Source organism: Bos indicus, chromosome 11, assembly GCF_029378745.1.
Source record: "Bos indicus isolate NIAB-ARS_2022 breed Sahiwal x Tharparkar chromosome 11, NIAB-ARS_B.indTharparkar_mat_pri_1.0, whole genome shotgun sequence".
NCBI classification, from domain to species: Eukaryota; Metazoa; Chordata; class Mammalia; order Artiodactyla; family Bovidae; genus Bos; species Bos indicus.
Window position 1 is genome coordinate 72210251 of NC_091770.1, and position 16520 is coordinate 72226770.

The 16520-nt window shown below is 51.8% G+C and overlaps 2 protein-coding genes across 9 annotated transcripts; one reads left to right on the forward strand and one right to left on the reverse strand.

Moving 5' to 3' along the window:
* Window positions 1-113: 113 nt before the first annotated feature.
* ATRAID (all-trans retinoic acid induced differentiation factor) lies at window positions 114-4782 on the reverse strand. The gene is made up of 7 exons (XM_070798968.1): window positions 4649-4782; window positions 3857-3978; window positions 2133-2204; window positions 1853-1924; window positions 1631-1752; window positions 664-761; window positions 114-448 (listed from the first exon to the last, which is right to left on the reverse strand). Exons 1-7 carry the CDS (start codon window positions 4745-4747, stop codon window positions 344-346), a joined length of 690 nt encoding a protein of 229 aa, XP_070655069.1. The 5' UTR covers window positions 4748-4782; the 3' UTR covers window positions 114-343.
* SLC5A6 (solute carrier family 5 member 6) lies at window positions 4718-15954 on the forward strand. 8 transcript variants are annotated; one of them, XM_019970545.2, is made up of 18 exons: window positions 4718-4857; window positions 5632-5696; window positions 7703-7784; window positions 8607-9149; window positions 9476-9541; window positions 9858-9909; window positions 10269-10336; window positions 10592-10746; window positions 11125-11265; window positions 11450-11579; window positions 12111-12199; window positions 12596-12708; window positions 13028-13095; window positions 13497-13583; window positions 13730-13911; window positions 14140-14243; window positions 14470-14585; window positions 14990-15954. In XM_019970545.2, the coding sequence occupies exons 4-18, from the start codon at window positions 8757-8759 to the stop codon at window positions 15140-15142; spliced, it is 1917 nt and encodes a 638-aa protein (XP_019826104.2). In that variant the 5' UTR covers window positions 4718-4857; window positions 5632-5696; window positions 7703-7784; window positions 8607-8756; the 3' UTR covers window positions 15143-15954. The 8 variants fall into 8 exon arrangements, with proteins under 8 accessions (XP_019826104.2, XP_019826107.2, XP_019826102.2 ...); XM_019970543.2 differs by lacking the exon at window positions 4718-4857 and adding an exon at window positions 4891-5043; XM_019970542.2 differs by lacking the exon at window positions 4718-4857 and adding an exon at window positions 5296-5421.
* The last annotated feature ends 566 nt before the right edge of the window (window positions 15955-16520 follow it).

Consider the following 16520-nt stretch of genomic DNA (forward strand, 5'->3'; position numbering starts at 1 on the left):
GGGAGGCTAGCGGGTAGGGTCACCTCTTACCAAGCGCGAAGTTAAGGGAAACCTGTGAAAACCAGCTCTCCCCGCTGAAGAAGCCTTTGCCACCCCAACCAAGAGACAAGAAGAAAAAAAGAAAAACTGTTTATTATGGTCAACAGCACAAATGTGAACTGGTACTAGTCCACTCCCGGACTGGATGTCTACAACACACTAGGGTTGTGCAAATTTCCATCTTCCTTCCATCGGAGGCCTCTGCCTTGGGAGGATCCGCTGATGATTGATGTCTAGGAAGCAAATCTCCCTGACTGGGCTAAGATGGGGATGATCTTTAGGTCAGTGGGAAGATCTGTGTGGTTCATGAAGCCTTGGCTTTTCGGCGTTGAGTCCCCCAGAGGAGGATGGAGATGGATAAGGTGGTGGATCCCAGAATACCAAAGAACATGAACAATGGGAAGGAGCCCTGTGAATAACAGACCAAAAAAACTTCATACAGGGTTACACCAAGGGCTTAAAACCTAACATTCAGTAATTCCTAGCATATCTGTCCCCTGAGCCAGGGCAGTTTTCTTCTAGTTTCCTTCTCTAGGTGATTTGCGTCAGCTGCTGGTCTTCTTTGAAAGAGGTACTTGATCTATGCGTATCTCTTACCCCTAATTAGGAGGCCTAATTCCTCACCTGGCGCATACACCTGTAGCCATGGAAGCCATCAGCACAGACACACTGCAAGAGACCTGGACCATCAGGTACACAAGATCCATTCTCAGGACATATTTCTGAGAGCCAGAGAGAAACAGAGAACATCACTGGATTTCATTAGGTATATTTCCCATATATCTCCTTCAGCTTAGATTCTCTCAACTATTTCTAGGGCAAAGGTAGAGTGGAAAATAGACTACAGATAATCAGAACACTATCATGATAACAAAATAATTTTAAGACCTTTCTTTCCAAAGGGTTAAGACTTCCGAGCTATGACAAACCTAGAGAGTGTATTAAAGCTATGACAAATGTAAACAGCATATCAAAAAGCAGAGACATTACTTTGCTGACAAAGGTCTGTCTAGTCAAAGCTATGGTTTTTTCCAGTAGTCATTCATGTATGGATGTGAGAGTTGGACCATAAAGAAAGCTGAATGCCAAAGAACTGATGCTTTTGAACCATGGTGTTGGAGAAGACTCTTGAGAGTCCCTTGGACTGCAAGGAGATCCAACCAGTCCATCCTAAAGGAGATCAGTCCTGGGTGTTCATTGGAAGGGCTGATGTTGAAACTGAAGCTCCAATACTTTGGAAACCTGATGCAAAGAACTGACTCATTGGAAAATAGCCTGAGGCTGGGAAAGACTGAAGAAGACAGGAGAAGAAGGGGATGACAGAAGATGAGATGGTTGGATGACATCACCGACTCAATGGACAAGAGTTTGAGCAAGCTCCGGGAGTTGGTGATAGACAGGGAAGCCTGGCATGCTGCAGTCCTTGGGATCATAAAGAGTTGGACACGACTGAGCACCTGGACTGACTGAACTGAACACTTCGGAAACCTGAACAAAAGGCACTTAGGCAATTTTACCGTCTTTCTGATCTAAAGTAGAGAATACAGGGAGGAAGGGTAGTTTCCGGAGGGGTGGAAGTGAGACAGCATACCTGGGTCCTCAGTGGTGTTGCAAATATTCCTTTGTCCTTCGCAACTCTGGTTGTTTATATAAAAAGTGATAGTATCCCAGGCATTAATACCTCCAGGACAGTTGACATCTTGTGGCAGTATCCTGAACACAACACAGGCAGTCATAATACGCAGACCAAAGTTGCTGAGTTCATAGCACTGCCTCTCTTTGGTTCTCTCCCGCACCCCACACTCTTACTCACAGAGTCTGGAGCTGAGTAAAGCCATGGAAGGTGTTGACCAAGTCACCCTGGAGGGGGTTTGCCTGAAGGTCTCTGCAAAGCACACACTGTTAGCACTGTGCTCTAGGAAAACACTTTACTTCCATTCATACATCTTTCTGGATGGTAATCCAGTTCTTATTCTGAGTTGTCCAAATGTAGACAATATTCAAACATCTTTTTAGCAGTCCATCCTCAAAGACTTTCCCATCAACCCTATGCCAAGGTCACTTTTTGGGAAGGAGGATAACTAACGACTTACATGATGATAGCAGTATGTGCTTGAGGAAAGTTTGGACCAGGGTCCTTCAGAGAGCAGTTCTGGAGATCCAGCCTGAGGAAATAAAGTAATTAGTGAAACTGTGTATCTTTCCCCTTCACCCAGGGTAAGCTATTACAACCCTCTTTACAGCTAATATTCATTGAACACACCTATGTCAGGACCACAAACTAGGCACTCTGGTAGATGTTTTCATCCTGCATTGTCCAATTAAGTAACCACTAACACATGTAGCTACTTAAATTTAAAAAAATCTGTCCCTCATTTGCACTAGTCATATTTCTTCAATATCTATTGCTATTCCTTTACTTAATGGAATGGTGCCTTAGTATTTACTTAATGACTACTAACTGCAAATATTACTTAATGCCTACTAACTGCAAAAATTGGGAGACTTAAAAATAACATTCAGTATCTTAGCTTGCAAGTTGTTTACAAGGTACTAGGGGAACAAGACCATCACCCAAAATAAAAAATATATAAACATTAAATTGCAATGTGAACAGTATATAAAATTAACTTGAGTGGTACAGACACTAAGGATGAGGAAGTGAAAAATTAAAAGATATTACTCTGGCATTTAGTAGTACAGAGTATTCACAAAAGATGTTGGAATTAAAGGACAGATATGTCCTAATTTGATGGAGGAAGGCAAGTTTAGGTAAAGAGAGAGGCTTGAACAGAGAAACAAAGGTGGCCTGCTTTTGGAGGTAGAAGGCTGAAGCCAGACTCTCCTGGAGGGTTTGAGTGGACAACTAATTGAAAGTAATGTTGGAAAAAAAAAAAAGAAAGTAATGTTGGAACGGTAGGTTGGGCCAGTCTATGATAGTTCCTGGTTTGTACTTTATCCTAGGACCACAGACAATTATAAGTGTAATTTTAAAGCCAGAGCAATAATGGAAAGAAACTGGTTTTCTGAAAGTTCAATACAAATAAGTATTTAGATAGATAACGGAATGAGGAGAAAGGAAGCAAGACAATCTGAATCAGAAGTGAGGGTGCTCTGAAAAAGGAAATGTTTAATAGGAATCTATTATGTTTTCTCCACATATCTGGAGAAAAGTCAAAGGAAATTAAGAGAGATCTAGTTTTGGGAGACACCTGCATAATGGTTGAAGCTGTAAGAATAAGTGGATTCTCAAGAGTGTGAGGGGAAAACAATGCAGGAAGTAATCTGTATAAGGGGACAAAAAGAAAAATTTGCCTCAAATATGAATTAATGAGAAGAGGAAGAAAACCGTGTATCAGTGTCCTGGAGGCCAAAGGAGTCATTTCATGGAGACACTACAGTAAATAAGCCAGAGAGTTGATAATAAACAAAAGAAATAAGGTTAAAAAATGCTCAAAATTATGACTTTTATGCATTTTTCAACCAGGAAGAACCACAGGGTTGTTTAAAGTGTTAGTCACTCAGTATGTGTCTCACGCTTTTCAACCCCATGGACTGTAGCCCGCCAGGCTCCTCTGTCCATGGGATTCTCCAGGCAATAATACTGGAGTGGGTTGCCATTTCCTTCTCCGACTGATCTTCCCAACCCAGGAATCCCACCCCAGGTCTCCTGGACTGTAGGCAGATTCTTCACTTATCACGGTTTAGATGCCTCAAAAATATATATGAATATTTATCCCCAAAGCCAATCAGGCAAGCCTTGAAGAATCCGGTTTGGGAACTTTTTTCCAGTACCCAGGGAGGTCTTCTCCCTCACCCCAGGATGGTGCCTTCCCCATTCAGGCAGCAGCGGGCTCGCAGCGTTAGCTCTGGTGTCCGCTTACAATAAAAAGCCACTTCTGACAAATTTTGCACACTCCCTGGACACTGGGTGCATATCTGCAGAAGAGAGAGAAAAGCGGGGGGGGGGGGGGGGGGGGGGGGGGGGAGGAAACAGAGGCTCAAACGTTAACTGCCAGTATATGCTCCAGAATTCCTCTAACACAGGGCCTTTATATCAGATTTACAGAAGACGTATTTCTTCCTCTGGAACCAGGCGCCAAAACAGCGCACCGGAGAATTTCCGTACCGGATCTTGTCCAGGGAAGGATCTCATCTCTGAGAATTACTATTCGAACACACTTATAATGCCCTCTCCAACGACTTCTCAACCTGCCAGCCCCATGTGACCGGGTGTAAAAGGACTGCAGGTACACAAAGAACTCATCAAGCATTACAGAAAGTACAGTCCTACCAACGCACGCTATCCAGCGGCATTAGAACGCAGCAAGCTTGCAGAACGGCCGGAGGGCTCATTTGTGGAAAGAACTTATAGTTATTCCAATATAACTATTCGAGCGAGGAGGTCAAATTTCAAACGTCTTTGGACGTCAGCAGGGCGAAAGCGCTGGGAGACAGCGGCGTTGAGTACTCGGGAGTGGGAGCCGGCTAGGTGACGGGTAGGGAGGCCCCAGGAACGAAATCGGGGCTGCGGCAGGCAGGGGAGAGGGGAGAGCCGAGTGCCGGCGAGCAATTCTTTTTCAACCCAACCTTTAATCTGCTTCAGTACCTCGGGTAGCGCCAAAGCCCTTCCCACGCTCAGAACGAAGAGCAGGGCTGCAGCCCAGGGAACCAAGCTCAAAGGACTGCCGAGCCCGCAAGGAGCCATTTTTCGCTCCTTCCGACCTTCTCCACTGATCACGAGACGCGCGTGCGGCCCTGCCTCCCACCGTGTCACGCCCCCGTGCGGGGCGTGGCCTGGCCCGCCCCGCTAGTCAGGTGGGTTGGTCGGTGCTGGGAGGGCTGGGGTTACCTTTAGTCGTGGGGGTCAGCGCATTTTTTTTGTTGTCGTTGGGGGCCCCAGTCCTAGTTCGGGGGACTAACCACACCCTTCTCCCCCCCTTAAGCGAAGACCTCCTTGCCACCGTTTTCTCAGCGCCGCGTTCCATGCTCCCGGACGTCGGGGTAGCGTCTCTGAAGCAGCTCGGGGTTAATCCATCTGCCCGCAGTAAACATGGCGGCGCGAGGACGGGCAGGGGGCGGGACTCAGCTGTCACCCGGCCCGGCGTGGCCGGGCCCGCTCTCCCGCGGAGGCCGGACCCACGTGTGGAGATCGAGCAGGAGGGCCGGTCGAGGGCGGGCCGTGAGGGGTTGGGTTGGAGCACACAGGCTGCGGAGAGTGGCGTCAGGGCGGGGAGGGACGGGGAGGAGCAGAAAGATGAGGAGCGGGGTGGGCCGGCTCCTAGACTGGAGTCCGGGGAAGGTGAGCGTGCAGGCGGCGAGGTGGTAGTGGTTGTGCCACCTCGCGTGTGGAGGGAGGAGAGAAGTCAGGAAATAAAGAGGGTAAGGGTGATGGGGAGCAAAGGACGAAGGGCAAATCCTGTCGGGAGGAGACGAGCCTGAGGACCCTCGGGGCACCCTGTCCCTTTCAGCTCAGTCCTGAAACCACGCGGCGCAGCTCAGTCCTGAAACCACGCGGCGTCCGGTGCTCTGGCGAGGAGGTGGAAGCGGGATAGATAGTCCCCTAAGTCCTCATCTCCTTTGTCTTCCCAGAAAAGGAGCGATACAGATCTCGGGAAGAACGACAAGACCTTCTTAGTCTTGGCTGGGCCCTGGAGGTAAGGGGAAGACGAGGGCTATCCCGTGGTGGCACGAGGCCCCGACCGAAGGGGCGCCGAGGGAGCCCCGTGCCGGGAGGGACTGAGTGTGGGCTTTGGTTAGGGCCAGAAAAAACTCATCAAAGCTAATCAAAGCTCGTCTTCTAGCCTGGCTCCCCTTCTACCTACCCCCAGGTGTCTGGAATCTAAAAGCATTTACTTTCAGAAGGCTGGCACATTTACTAAGGCATTAGTTACTAGCGTTTTAATGAGGACCTCTAGAGCCTTTCAGATCTTGCGGGATTCTAGGCACAAGGACAGATTTTGAAGGCATCTTTTGGGGAAGATTGGTCCTCCGGTGGCCCATTTGCCTTTTGTAGGGGGCAAAGCAATTCATTTTGCTACCAAAGTGAGAGTGTGATTAGGGTGGTTAGGAATGATTCTCTTTCTTGTCTGTGTATATCAGACTTTTAAAAAGAGCCCCCTACAGCCTGCTATTTGGTGCCCTGTGTGTTAGAGTTTTAGTGAAACAGCTTTTCTGTTACTTTTAGCACCTCTCAGAGAGAGGTGAGTTTTTTAAAGGTTAGAAGGTCCCTGTCCTGCTCTTAGAACCATGTCTGGTGAAGTTTTTGTTACTGGGTCAGGTTTTTCCTGTCTTGCCTGGCTCTTTCTTCAGCCATCCAGGAGGGTTCTCTGCATCTCATGCAAATAGAATTCTCAGGAAGCCCTGCCAGTTTACCCCAGCAGCAGAGAGTCTGCGTTTCTGTACATCTTGTTTTCCATTCTATACTTTGACCTTCCTTCCTTTCTGCAACTACCTGCCTAGCCATATCATTAACCCTTTACGTCTGTACATTTGTACACAGCAGACATATTTCCTCTTACTCTCTGGTAGTTCCTATCACCTCTATCATAGCAATGAAAACCTTGCCAAAGAGGAGTGAGAAAACTTGAGATGTTGCAATGTAGCAAAGCCCCAGGCATCTTTAGGTTAAACCTGAGTGGCCTGTTGGGAACATTGTTCTGGGGACTCACATTTGTGACTTAGTAGAACATGTGATTCAAGAGTTGCCAACTTGTTTTCACCTCTTCGTTGACCCCAGGAGGTTCAGGGTTCAGGTTTGGTCTGCATGCAGCCATATCTTGCCAGGCAGGCAACATATATCCAAGAACACAGGGTAGGAGGGCCGGAAGACAGCGAAGCTGATCTTTCTCCTAGTGGGCAAGAACAGAAGACATGATTTATGTTAATCTGTCTCTAGATTAGTTGAAACCTAAACTTTGTTCCAGGAATGATTGACAACAGTTAACACTCTGCTCCAGCCCCAGTTCAGGGACTAGGGAGGGAGGGGCTTCTGGTGAATTACCTGTCACACTTACTGACAATCCTGTTATTTCTCTGTTGTTTTATATGATGCTGTCCAACCCTAGAGAACTAAAGAGTGTTCATATAAAGTGTATAACCTGAGAGACATGGTGTTTTGAAAGGTATAGATATTATTATCATTGCTAATACTTATAAAGTACATAGCACAGTGCTGTGTTTTACAACATGTGTTCAAAAAATGTTAATGGTCATCATGTTAGGCTTTCTAAATTCGCAGGCCTTGGTGTGTCTGTTGGTAAATGAGGGGGTTATGCTAGTGATCTCCTAAGATTCCTCTAAGTTTTGGCATACCGTGATCTGGTCCTTGTTCTGAGGATAATGGTATTTAATATATTCTCTAAGGATTAGTATTTATTGTGCAGGAGTTAGAACAGCAACTTTCCCATCTCTCAGCAACTCTTTTGCAATTCCTCCTGGCATTCAGTGCCAAGTGGGACTTGCAGCAAAAGCCTAATCCATCTAAGAATGCCGTTGAATGTGAGCTCCCTGCTCTCCATTCTGGAGTCTCTAGGGCTGAGCTGGAGTTTGGGGGTTGTAGGGTGATAGGGCCATTTGGACCGCAGTGATTGGTTCCCTGAAGGGGCCGCAACAAATAGCTGCTGAGCTTCACCTTAGCTCTTCTCACCTCTGCTTCTTATAGACCAGGCCTTCAGCCTCCGTTCAGCTCCAGACACGCAGCTTCTCCAGGCAGCCTTGCTTCACAGCAGGGATTGCTCCTTGAGGTGGGTGTCTGCTCCTGTGGGATAGCACCACTTTCCCTGACTGTTTCTCTTGCCCACCCCTGCCCCAACTCCCTGGCTGGCTAGCTTCTTTCTGAAGTGCCCCTGAAATTGTAACTGTGAACCCCTGGTTCCAGCATGTTGGCCTCTCACTTTTGAACCCAATCTCTCCCTGGATCTGCTACTGACTGCCGTGTTACAGGTAGAAGAGCTGAGAGGTGGTTGGCAGGGCTTTAAATAAGTTGGGGAGAACAGAGTCGTTGGCCTGGGGATGCCTGAAAAGGAATTTGAGGCTGCCGTGGAGGTGGTCTTCCTGGTGATCTTCCTGAAAAGGCGTGCTGTTCGGAAGGTGGGGCCTGAGGCTGGGAGAATAGAGGCCATGGTTTTGTTAGTCTCTTTCCTGAAGTTTCTTCTTCCCTGCTGGGTGGAGGCGCCAGGCTGGACTCTGCTGGCTTACATTGTAGTGACTGGGTCTGTGTGTTCAGGCAGCGGGTGGGGCAGGGGATTCTGAGAAGAAACTAGAGGGTGGGCTAGAGGTGATTTTTCTTTTCCTGCTAGGGTGAAGACCTTAGAAGGTTCTTAAGTTTCACAGTTGTGTATACCCAGAAAGGTCTTGGCCAAATAGTTACCTCCTGGCTATCTCAATCTGCTGCTTCCTCCCTCTCCTCCCAACTCTGCCCTACTAAACACATATCAATGCCTCCAGACCTTTCTGGTTGCCCTGGGGCCTGGCTGGGCAAATCTGATGGGTGTGGAATGCACAAGCCCGAGGGTGGGTGGCCGTGAAGGCAGGGGAGGCCTGCCTGAGAGCCAGTTTCTTTGTAGATCACCCTGGACAATGTCACTTGGTGGAGGAGGACTGTGAGGCGGTGTCTGGAAGTCAGGTTGTAGCGGCTTGCCTGTCACTGCCCAGCTGAGTGGCAGCCCAGACCCCAGGAAGAGCAAGTGGCCGCAGGTCACAGACTCAGAGAGAATATGAGTGTGGGGTTGAGCACCGCCACGCCCCTCCCTCCAGCCTCAGACACCAACGTGGTCACGTCCACCTTCAGCCTGGTGGACTATGTGGTCTTTGTCCTGCTGCTGGTTCTCTCCCTTGCCATCGGGCTCTACCATGCCTATCGTGGCTGGGGCCGACATAGCATCGGCCAGTTGCTGTTGGCAGATCGAAAAATGGGCTGCCTTCCTGTGGCCCTGTCCTTGCTGGCCACCTTCCAGTCAGCTGTGGCCATCCTGGGTGTGCCGTCTGAGATCTACCGATTCGGGACCCAGTATTGGTTCCTGGGCTGCTGCTATTTCCTAGGACTGCTGATCCCAGCACATGTCTTCATCCCCATCTTCTACCGCCTGCATATCACCAGTGCCTATGAGGTAGGTAGGGAGGAGCACAGAGGACTCTCAGGGGCAGGGGTAGAGAGAAGGAACCAGGCACACAGGGATCTGGGCCCCTCAACTCTGTCTGCCTGATGAGAGGGGCAGAGAATAAATACATCATGTGTCTAGAAGTTCACTGTGGTGAGGTCGGGCAGGGTAGGAGTTCGGGGAGAAGCACTGTGCTGAGGGGGGCCCAGAGTGGATATGAGTTGGCTATTTCCTCTGTTCCTGGGCTTCCTGAGGGAAGTTGTGTGTGATTTGTTGGGGATGGGGTGGGGAGGAATGCATTGTGTTTGTTTTTTTTTTAATTTACTCCTACCTAGTACCTGGAACTCCGGTTCAATAAAGCTGTGCGTGTTTGTGGAACTGTGACCTTCATCTTTCAGATGGTAAGTGGAATGAGGATAGAAGTTGAACCTGGTGCAGGGTAGAGGGACATGGATTCGGGCTCGCTGGAGCCTTCCCTGCTCTCAGACTAGCAAGACTGAAATTCCTGCTCACCCCCAGAGACATCTTGTTGCCGTCCCTTCCAGTTCTAGCACACATAACCATGGTGGTGGCAAACCAAATTTTGGGAGAAGGGAGAGGGAGGGGGAGTGTAGGTGAAGGAAGGCCTCTGGGATATTGGAGCTGAGGTCTGTCTTTTCTTCTCTCTGCCCCACCTCATCGGCTCCTCCCCTCACATTTTCTCTCCACACCCAACAGGTGATCTATATGGGGGTCGTCCTCTATGCACCATCCTTGGCCCTCAATGCAGGTGAGGAGTCACAGTCCCTGGCTCCCAGCCACTGCAGGCTAGGGAAAACCTTTGGGAGGGGCAGGTGGAGGAAAGAATGCAGAAAAGAACCTAACCTTGACCAAGGAATTATTCCACTCTGGGCCCTTGGCTGGTCTTCACTAGAGGTGGAAAGCTAATCAAACATTACCAGGCCCCATCTGAATTGGTTAATCAACACCTTTTGGTGGAGCTTTACAAACCTTTTTTTTTTTTTCCATTGTGGTAAATGATTTATTTCATCCTTATAATCAAATGGTTCATATCTTACTGCATTTCCCTGGTTTATCCCTGGGAAACCCTCCTCTGGAGATAGGAATGTGATTTTTATCTGTTTACAGTGACTGGCTTTGATCTCTGGCTGTCAGTGCTGACCCTAGGCATTGTCTGTACCATCTACACTGCTCTGGTAACCAGTCTTAGGGAAGGGTGGAGAGGAGGGAGGTGGGGGAAAGAGGAAAAGGTGGGACAAGATAAGTAGGTGGGTAGTAGATAAGAATATAGGTGAGGAGATGGGTGTTGTGAAAAGGGATGGGATCGTGTCGGGGGATGGGATGTGATGGTAGGGAATGGGATGGGAAGGATGTCAGCAGCTGGCTGCTGCCCTCGCTGGTGGTGTGGCTCCATGGACATCTGTGGCAGGGGTGCTGTCTTCTCCCTGTAGGGTGGACTGAAGGCAGTCATCTGGACAGATGTCTTCCAGACACTGGTCATGTTCCTGGGGCAGCTGGCAGTTATCATTGTGGGGTCGGCCAAGGTGGGCGGTTTGGGGCACGTGTGGGAAGTGGCTTCCCAGCATGGCCTCATCTCTGGAATTGAGTAAGTACACCCCTTCCCTGGCTGGGGTCTGTCGTGCCTGGGAGCTGAGCCCCTCTTAGAGCCTGCGCCTAGGGTGGTAGTAAGCAGAGAGGAAGCTGTGGGAGTTGAAGTGCAGCCTTGAGGCCAGTGGGAGGCTGGGCCTGCAGGGGTGGAGGACAAGCTCAGTGTTCCCCCGGGTGGTCAGGTGTCAGGATGTTTCTAGTACCTGGGATGAGGCTGTGGGTTGGTAGAATGGAACCACTCCCTCCCCACCCAGCCTGCTGTCCTGTCTTGAGTCCACTTTGGCCCCGGCAGCCATCTCTCTGCCCTGCCCCCTGTCGGAGGAGGGCAGGGAAGGCTGAGTCTGGGGCCACAGTGGCACGTTGGTGTCTATGGCAGGCTGGACCCGGACCCGTTTGTGCGGCACACGTTCTGGACGTTGGCCTTCGGGGGTGTCTTCATGATGCTCTCCTTGTATGGAGTGAACCAGGCGCAGGTGCAGCGCTACCTCAGTTCCCGCACGGAGAAGGCTGCAGTGCTGTGAGGGCAGGACTGGGAAGACGGGGGGCCCGGGATGGGGGAGAGACTGGGACCTGGTTCTGCTGCAGCAGTTTCGGTGGGGCAGGATACCAGGGCACACCCACTGGGCAGGACGTGGACCTGCCTTCTGGGGTGTGGGGACATGCCTGCTAACACCCTCTGCTTGCACTGGCCTCTCTTGCAGCTCCTGCTATGCCGTCTTCCCCTGCCAGCAGGTGGCGCTCAGCATGGGCTGCCTCATTGGCCTGGTCATGTTTACCTACTACCAGGAGTATCCTATGAGCACCCAGCAGAGTCAGGCAGCCCCTGACCAGGTGAGACGGCCTCCCTGCCCCCTGCCTGGACCCCTCCAAAGGGAGTGTCTGGGTGGCTGCAGAGAGGACCCCCACCTGGGGTGGGCACTGCATGTGAAGTCCTTCCTCCCTGGGATTCTGCAGCTGATCATAGGGCCCAGCCCACGGAGCGGGGACCTCCCTTTACTGACTCACTCCTCCGTACCACCTGCCCTGTCCTGTGGGGAGCCATCACACAGCTGATCTCTTCTATCCCTCCTCACAGCCTCATCTGGTAGAGGAGAAAAGGTGACCCAATGGGGTGGCTAGTGTGCTCAAGTCACACCACTGGCTGGGGGAGAGCTGGGGCACGGGCTGCTGCGTCCTTCTTTGTACAGAGCCCGCTTTCTCTCCACTTACTGTGGGGTCGCCTTCAGTGCCTGGCCCCCTTCCTAAGGCGCCCAGTCTCCAAAGACTGGTCGGCGCATGTGGGTGGCACATGCAGGGGAAGGGCGGCGCTCCCCTGGGAAGGGCTTCTCTGAGCAGAGCTGTACTCTTCTGCTCCGCCTGCAGTTCGTCTTGTACTTTGTGATGGATCTCCTGAGAGGCCTGCCGGGGCTGCCTGGGCTCTTCGTCGCCTGCCTCTTCAGTGGCTCCCTCAGGTACCTTGACCTTTCCCCTCAGGCTTGACACAGCTGACCCCTCTGAGTACAAGGTGACGGGTGGATGGGAGGTCCCTCTGAGCCTCTCATTGTGCCTGTTTGTGTGTGAACGACAAGGGACAGCTCTTCTGTGTGGACAGGCATGTCCTCTCCTAGGCGAGGCCCCTTTTTGGTGAAGGAGTCTTCTATACCAGGAATTGATTTACTTGAACCAAACCTGAACCCCAGTCAGAAGAGGCCAGGTGTCCCTGCCTCCCAGGCCTCTTCCTCGGTTCCAGCTGTCAGAGTAGTGTTTGGGTTACATGCGTCCTCTCCTGCCTTTAGGGCACTTGTCCCTCAATAGGGTCCCTTGTTAGGTTTGCCCTTCTGGACCTGACTTTCTCTTCCTTCTTTCAGCACCATATCCTCTGCTTTTAATTCACTGGCAACTGTTACAATGGAAGACTTGATTCGACCCTGGTTCCCTCGTGTCTCTGAAGTCCGGGCCACCATGCTTTCCAGAATCATTGGTGGGATTATACTTCCTTATCTTTTCAGCCATGTACTTTCTAAGATACCTCCTAAGCACTGTCGGCTGTCTGCTTTGAAGTACACTTGCCCAGTAAAGCACTGACCTTGATTATGTGCCAGGGAACTTCCTGGGGAGCAGTCTTGGTCACCTAGAAGTGAGGACAGGGTGGGAGGGACCTGGAGCTGGGTCCTGAGGTAATATGCTCCCTTCCCAGGGACAGAGAGGTAGTAGTTTGACCAGGGAAAGAGCTTTGCTCTGCTTTCCCTGCTTATTGTGTTAACTCACATCTGCTTATTTCTCCCCTGCTTTTTTCCCAGCCTTTGGTTATGGGCTACTTTGTCTGGGAATGGCCTATATTTCCTCGCAGATGGGACCTGTGCTGCAGGTAATGAGGGAACAGAATTGTTGGGGGAGAAAAGGAGCAGATTGAAATCAGAAAGGGAAGAAGACCGCTATTGTGAAAGGAATTGACACAGAGGGCAGGTGTCAGAAGTTCCCCTTTGACCGGCTACGCCTGTAGGTCTGAACAGACTCCCTAGTAGCCAAAAGCCCCAGAGTTGTTGTTGGCTCAGAGAGGTCTAAGGATCAGCCTCTGGAGAACCCCAGGCATATTCCCATAACTGTTTCTGCCCTCTAGGATCCTGCGTTCTAGTGGTTCCAGGGAGAAGAGACTGACAGATCTGGCTGGTGGGGCTCTGAGGCAGTGGTGGTGGCTCTGCCACATTGCTGAGGCTGGGGTCTCTGAGCCTGTGTGTTCTTTTCTTTTTCTCACCCTGTCCTCTGCAGGCAGCCATCAGCATCTTTGGTATGGTTGGGGGGCCACTGCTTGGACTCTTCTGCCTTGGGATGTTCTTTCCTTGTGCAAATCCTCCTGTGAGTGACCCACATGACTCCAGGGTCATGTGTGGGGGTGGACCTGGGGAATGGCTTGGCAGGGCTTTCACTAGGAGTTCTGGGAACTGGTGTAAAGCTTTGGTGGGGCTGGCCTTGTGACAAGAGAGTGTCACGTCTCTGGGCAGGGTGCCATCGTGGGCCTGTTGGCTGGACTGATTATGGCCTTCTGGATCGGCATCGGGAGCATAGTGACCAGCATGGGCTCTGGTAGAGCACTCTCTCCCCCTAACGGGTCCAGCTTCTCCCTGTCCAGCAATCTGACTGCTGTCACCATGGCCACACTGATGCCCTCGACTGCCGCCTCCAAGTGAGTCAGAGCTCACTCTCTCCTTGGGGAAAGCAGCTCATTCTTGAGGGGTTTTCCAGGGCCCTTGCTAAGGGATGGGCCACTAGAAGCCTGGGGGGTGGGGAATGTAGGGTGTTGGTTCCCCGACCTCTGGGACCTTGCAGGGGGTGGGGGCGGGGAGCCAGGTGCCTGAGGGTCGGTTGCTCCTTCAATGAGTTGCTAATTGTCCTCACCCCCTGCTCTCCCCAGGCCCACGGGGCTACAGCGGCTCTATTCCCTGTCGTACTTATGGTACAGCGCTCACAACTCCACCACCGTCATTGTGGTGGGCCTGGCTGTCAGTCTGCTCAGTGGTGAGGGGGCGTGGGGTGGGCGCGCAAAGAAATGAGGACTGCCCGAGGGATGGCACTCAGGGGTCTGGGGTCTGAGCTCAGGGGCTCCTGGATGTCTGGAATAGTCAGGCTTCTTGGCGGAGCTCTAGGGGGTGGGTAGGGGCTAGGGGCTCAGAGGAGTGAGATTGGATGGCTCTGGGAAGTGCCCTGGTTATACACTAGAGTCTCAGGAGCACTTTGTCTTCAGGGGGCATGCGGGGCCAGACCGTGGACCCTCGGACCATTTACCCAGTGTTGCCGAAACTCCTTGCCCTCCTGCCCCTGTCCTGTCAGAAGCGGCTTCCCTGCAGAGCCGGCAGCCAGGTAGCTCCTCTGTTGTCAGATCACCCCTCCCCTCCCTCTCAGACTACTGCCGGACCTTCTGGTTTCCGTCCCCTCCCTATCTTCTTTCTCCCCCAGCCCCCATTCTCTGATGATCTGCCTGAGCCTGGGCCATCCGGCAGCAGGTGCCGGCTCCTTCCCACAGGGAAGCGGGGGCTTGGTGGGCAGAAGGGTCTTGGCCCCGAGCGGCCACAGCTGCTGGCCTGTCCTCTCCCTCCTCCCACCCTCGTGCTCACCCCAGGCCTGCTCCTCCCCCCGCTGCCCCTTGCTGGTCCCCTTTCTAGCCAGGATCACAGCGGGGTCACCCTTCCTGCAAGAGGAAAAGGAGGTTCCTTCACCTCCCCTTTCGTCTCACGTTCACCCCACCCTTTGCCCACATTCCCCAGGACCTCTCCTTGGAAGCCTGTATGTTTCCAGAGAAGATGAGCAATGGGATGCTGAGGGGCAGCAGAGACCAGGTGGACATGGCTGTGCCTGAGGAAGGCCCCGTCCAGCCGGGGATCAGCCCGACCTTCATCCTCCAGGAGACCTCACTGTGATCCTGGGATCACAGACTTGGGACCCAGACCCAGAGGCCCCTGCGGTACTGGGATGAGTTCCCTGGTGTTCCGCAGGAGGGTCACAGACTGAGTGACCTCACCCACACCAAAGGACCTTGTTCTTGGGAGTTTGTGCTACAGCAGAAGCTGTCATGTCACAGGAGGTGTGAGAGTAGGACAAAGTTTTTCCTTGTTCTTTGCCCATCTGTTCTCTAGAGAACCAGGCTTGCAGGGGGTACAATTCTTCCAGAAAAAGGGATAGAGGTAAATCTCCAGGCAAAAGGATAATGGCTTCTGATTCAGCATCGCCAGGCTTCTTTGAAGTGAATGGAAATAGCTGTGCTGGGCCCACTCTGGCAAGATTGATGCGGAGCTGCCTTGGCCAGCTCTTGTGTCCCTTGCAGTCCCATTGGAGCACGGCTTCTGCCAGCCACACAGGGCCCCTGGGACACTACTTTGAGGTTGTCTGTGCTACCCAGACATCCTGATCTGTCTACCTCCATTCTTGAGAGGGAGGTTTTGGTGTCCCTGAGAGGCCTCTCGGAACACGCAGGTACATTAATTTCCTTTGTGTAGAGTAGGGACGTTTTTCACCTCGCTGCCCCACCCCCTACCTTTGCAATGGGCACTTAGGGATGGGGTGGATGTTGAGAAACCAGGACATGACCAGGTCCACTGTGGAGTGTGCCATCCGTCTGACTCCTGAGCCATGCCACCCTCGTGTCATTTGGTCATTCATGCTCCTGTTTCCTTTTGGAGTTTTACCCACATATCTTTGTTCCTAAGGAATAAAAACTGCCATTGGGCTAGAATCTGGGTTCCTGTACTGTCTGCACCTGCTCTTGTCCACCCTAGTCCTGTCCCTGGCGAGGGTGAAGAGCCCCTCCTCCCATGCACAGGTCTTCCCCTGCTGAGGGAGGCCTGCAGGGGACCCAGGGTGGCTGGTGAGGTTTCTGATCTCTGGCCGGTGTGCATGTCTACAGGGGGTGATGTGTTCATGGGGTTGAACGTGCACTTTCCTCTGCTGCTTCTCTTCCCGTGTGGCTCGGTCTGTTGCCTGTCCTGCCCACTTGTCCTTGACCAGAACAATATGTTGCTCTGAGAATTTCCACTTTGGGGGCAGGAGGAAGAAGGTTGCTATTTAGCATTTAAAAATAGAACATTTAAGGTGGACTTTTATGGTCTTGTGAAGAAACTCTGCTTATGCCCACCCACACTTGGTCTCTGTCTCTGCTTGGCCCCATCCAGCTGGCCAGAGCACAGGCTCTTCAGGCCCCTCTTGACAGCCCCCCACCTTGGTCCTGAGGGCCACAGCTCAACCTGTTTCCCTACCCCACCAAGCTGCTAGGGTTCTAGCCCTAGCCAGGCTCTCATTCAT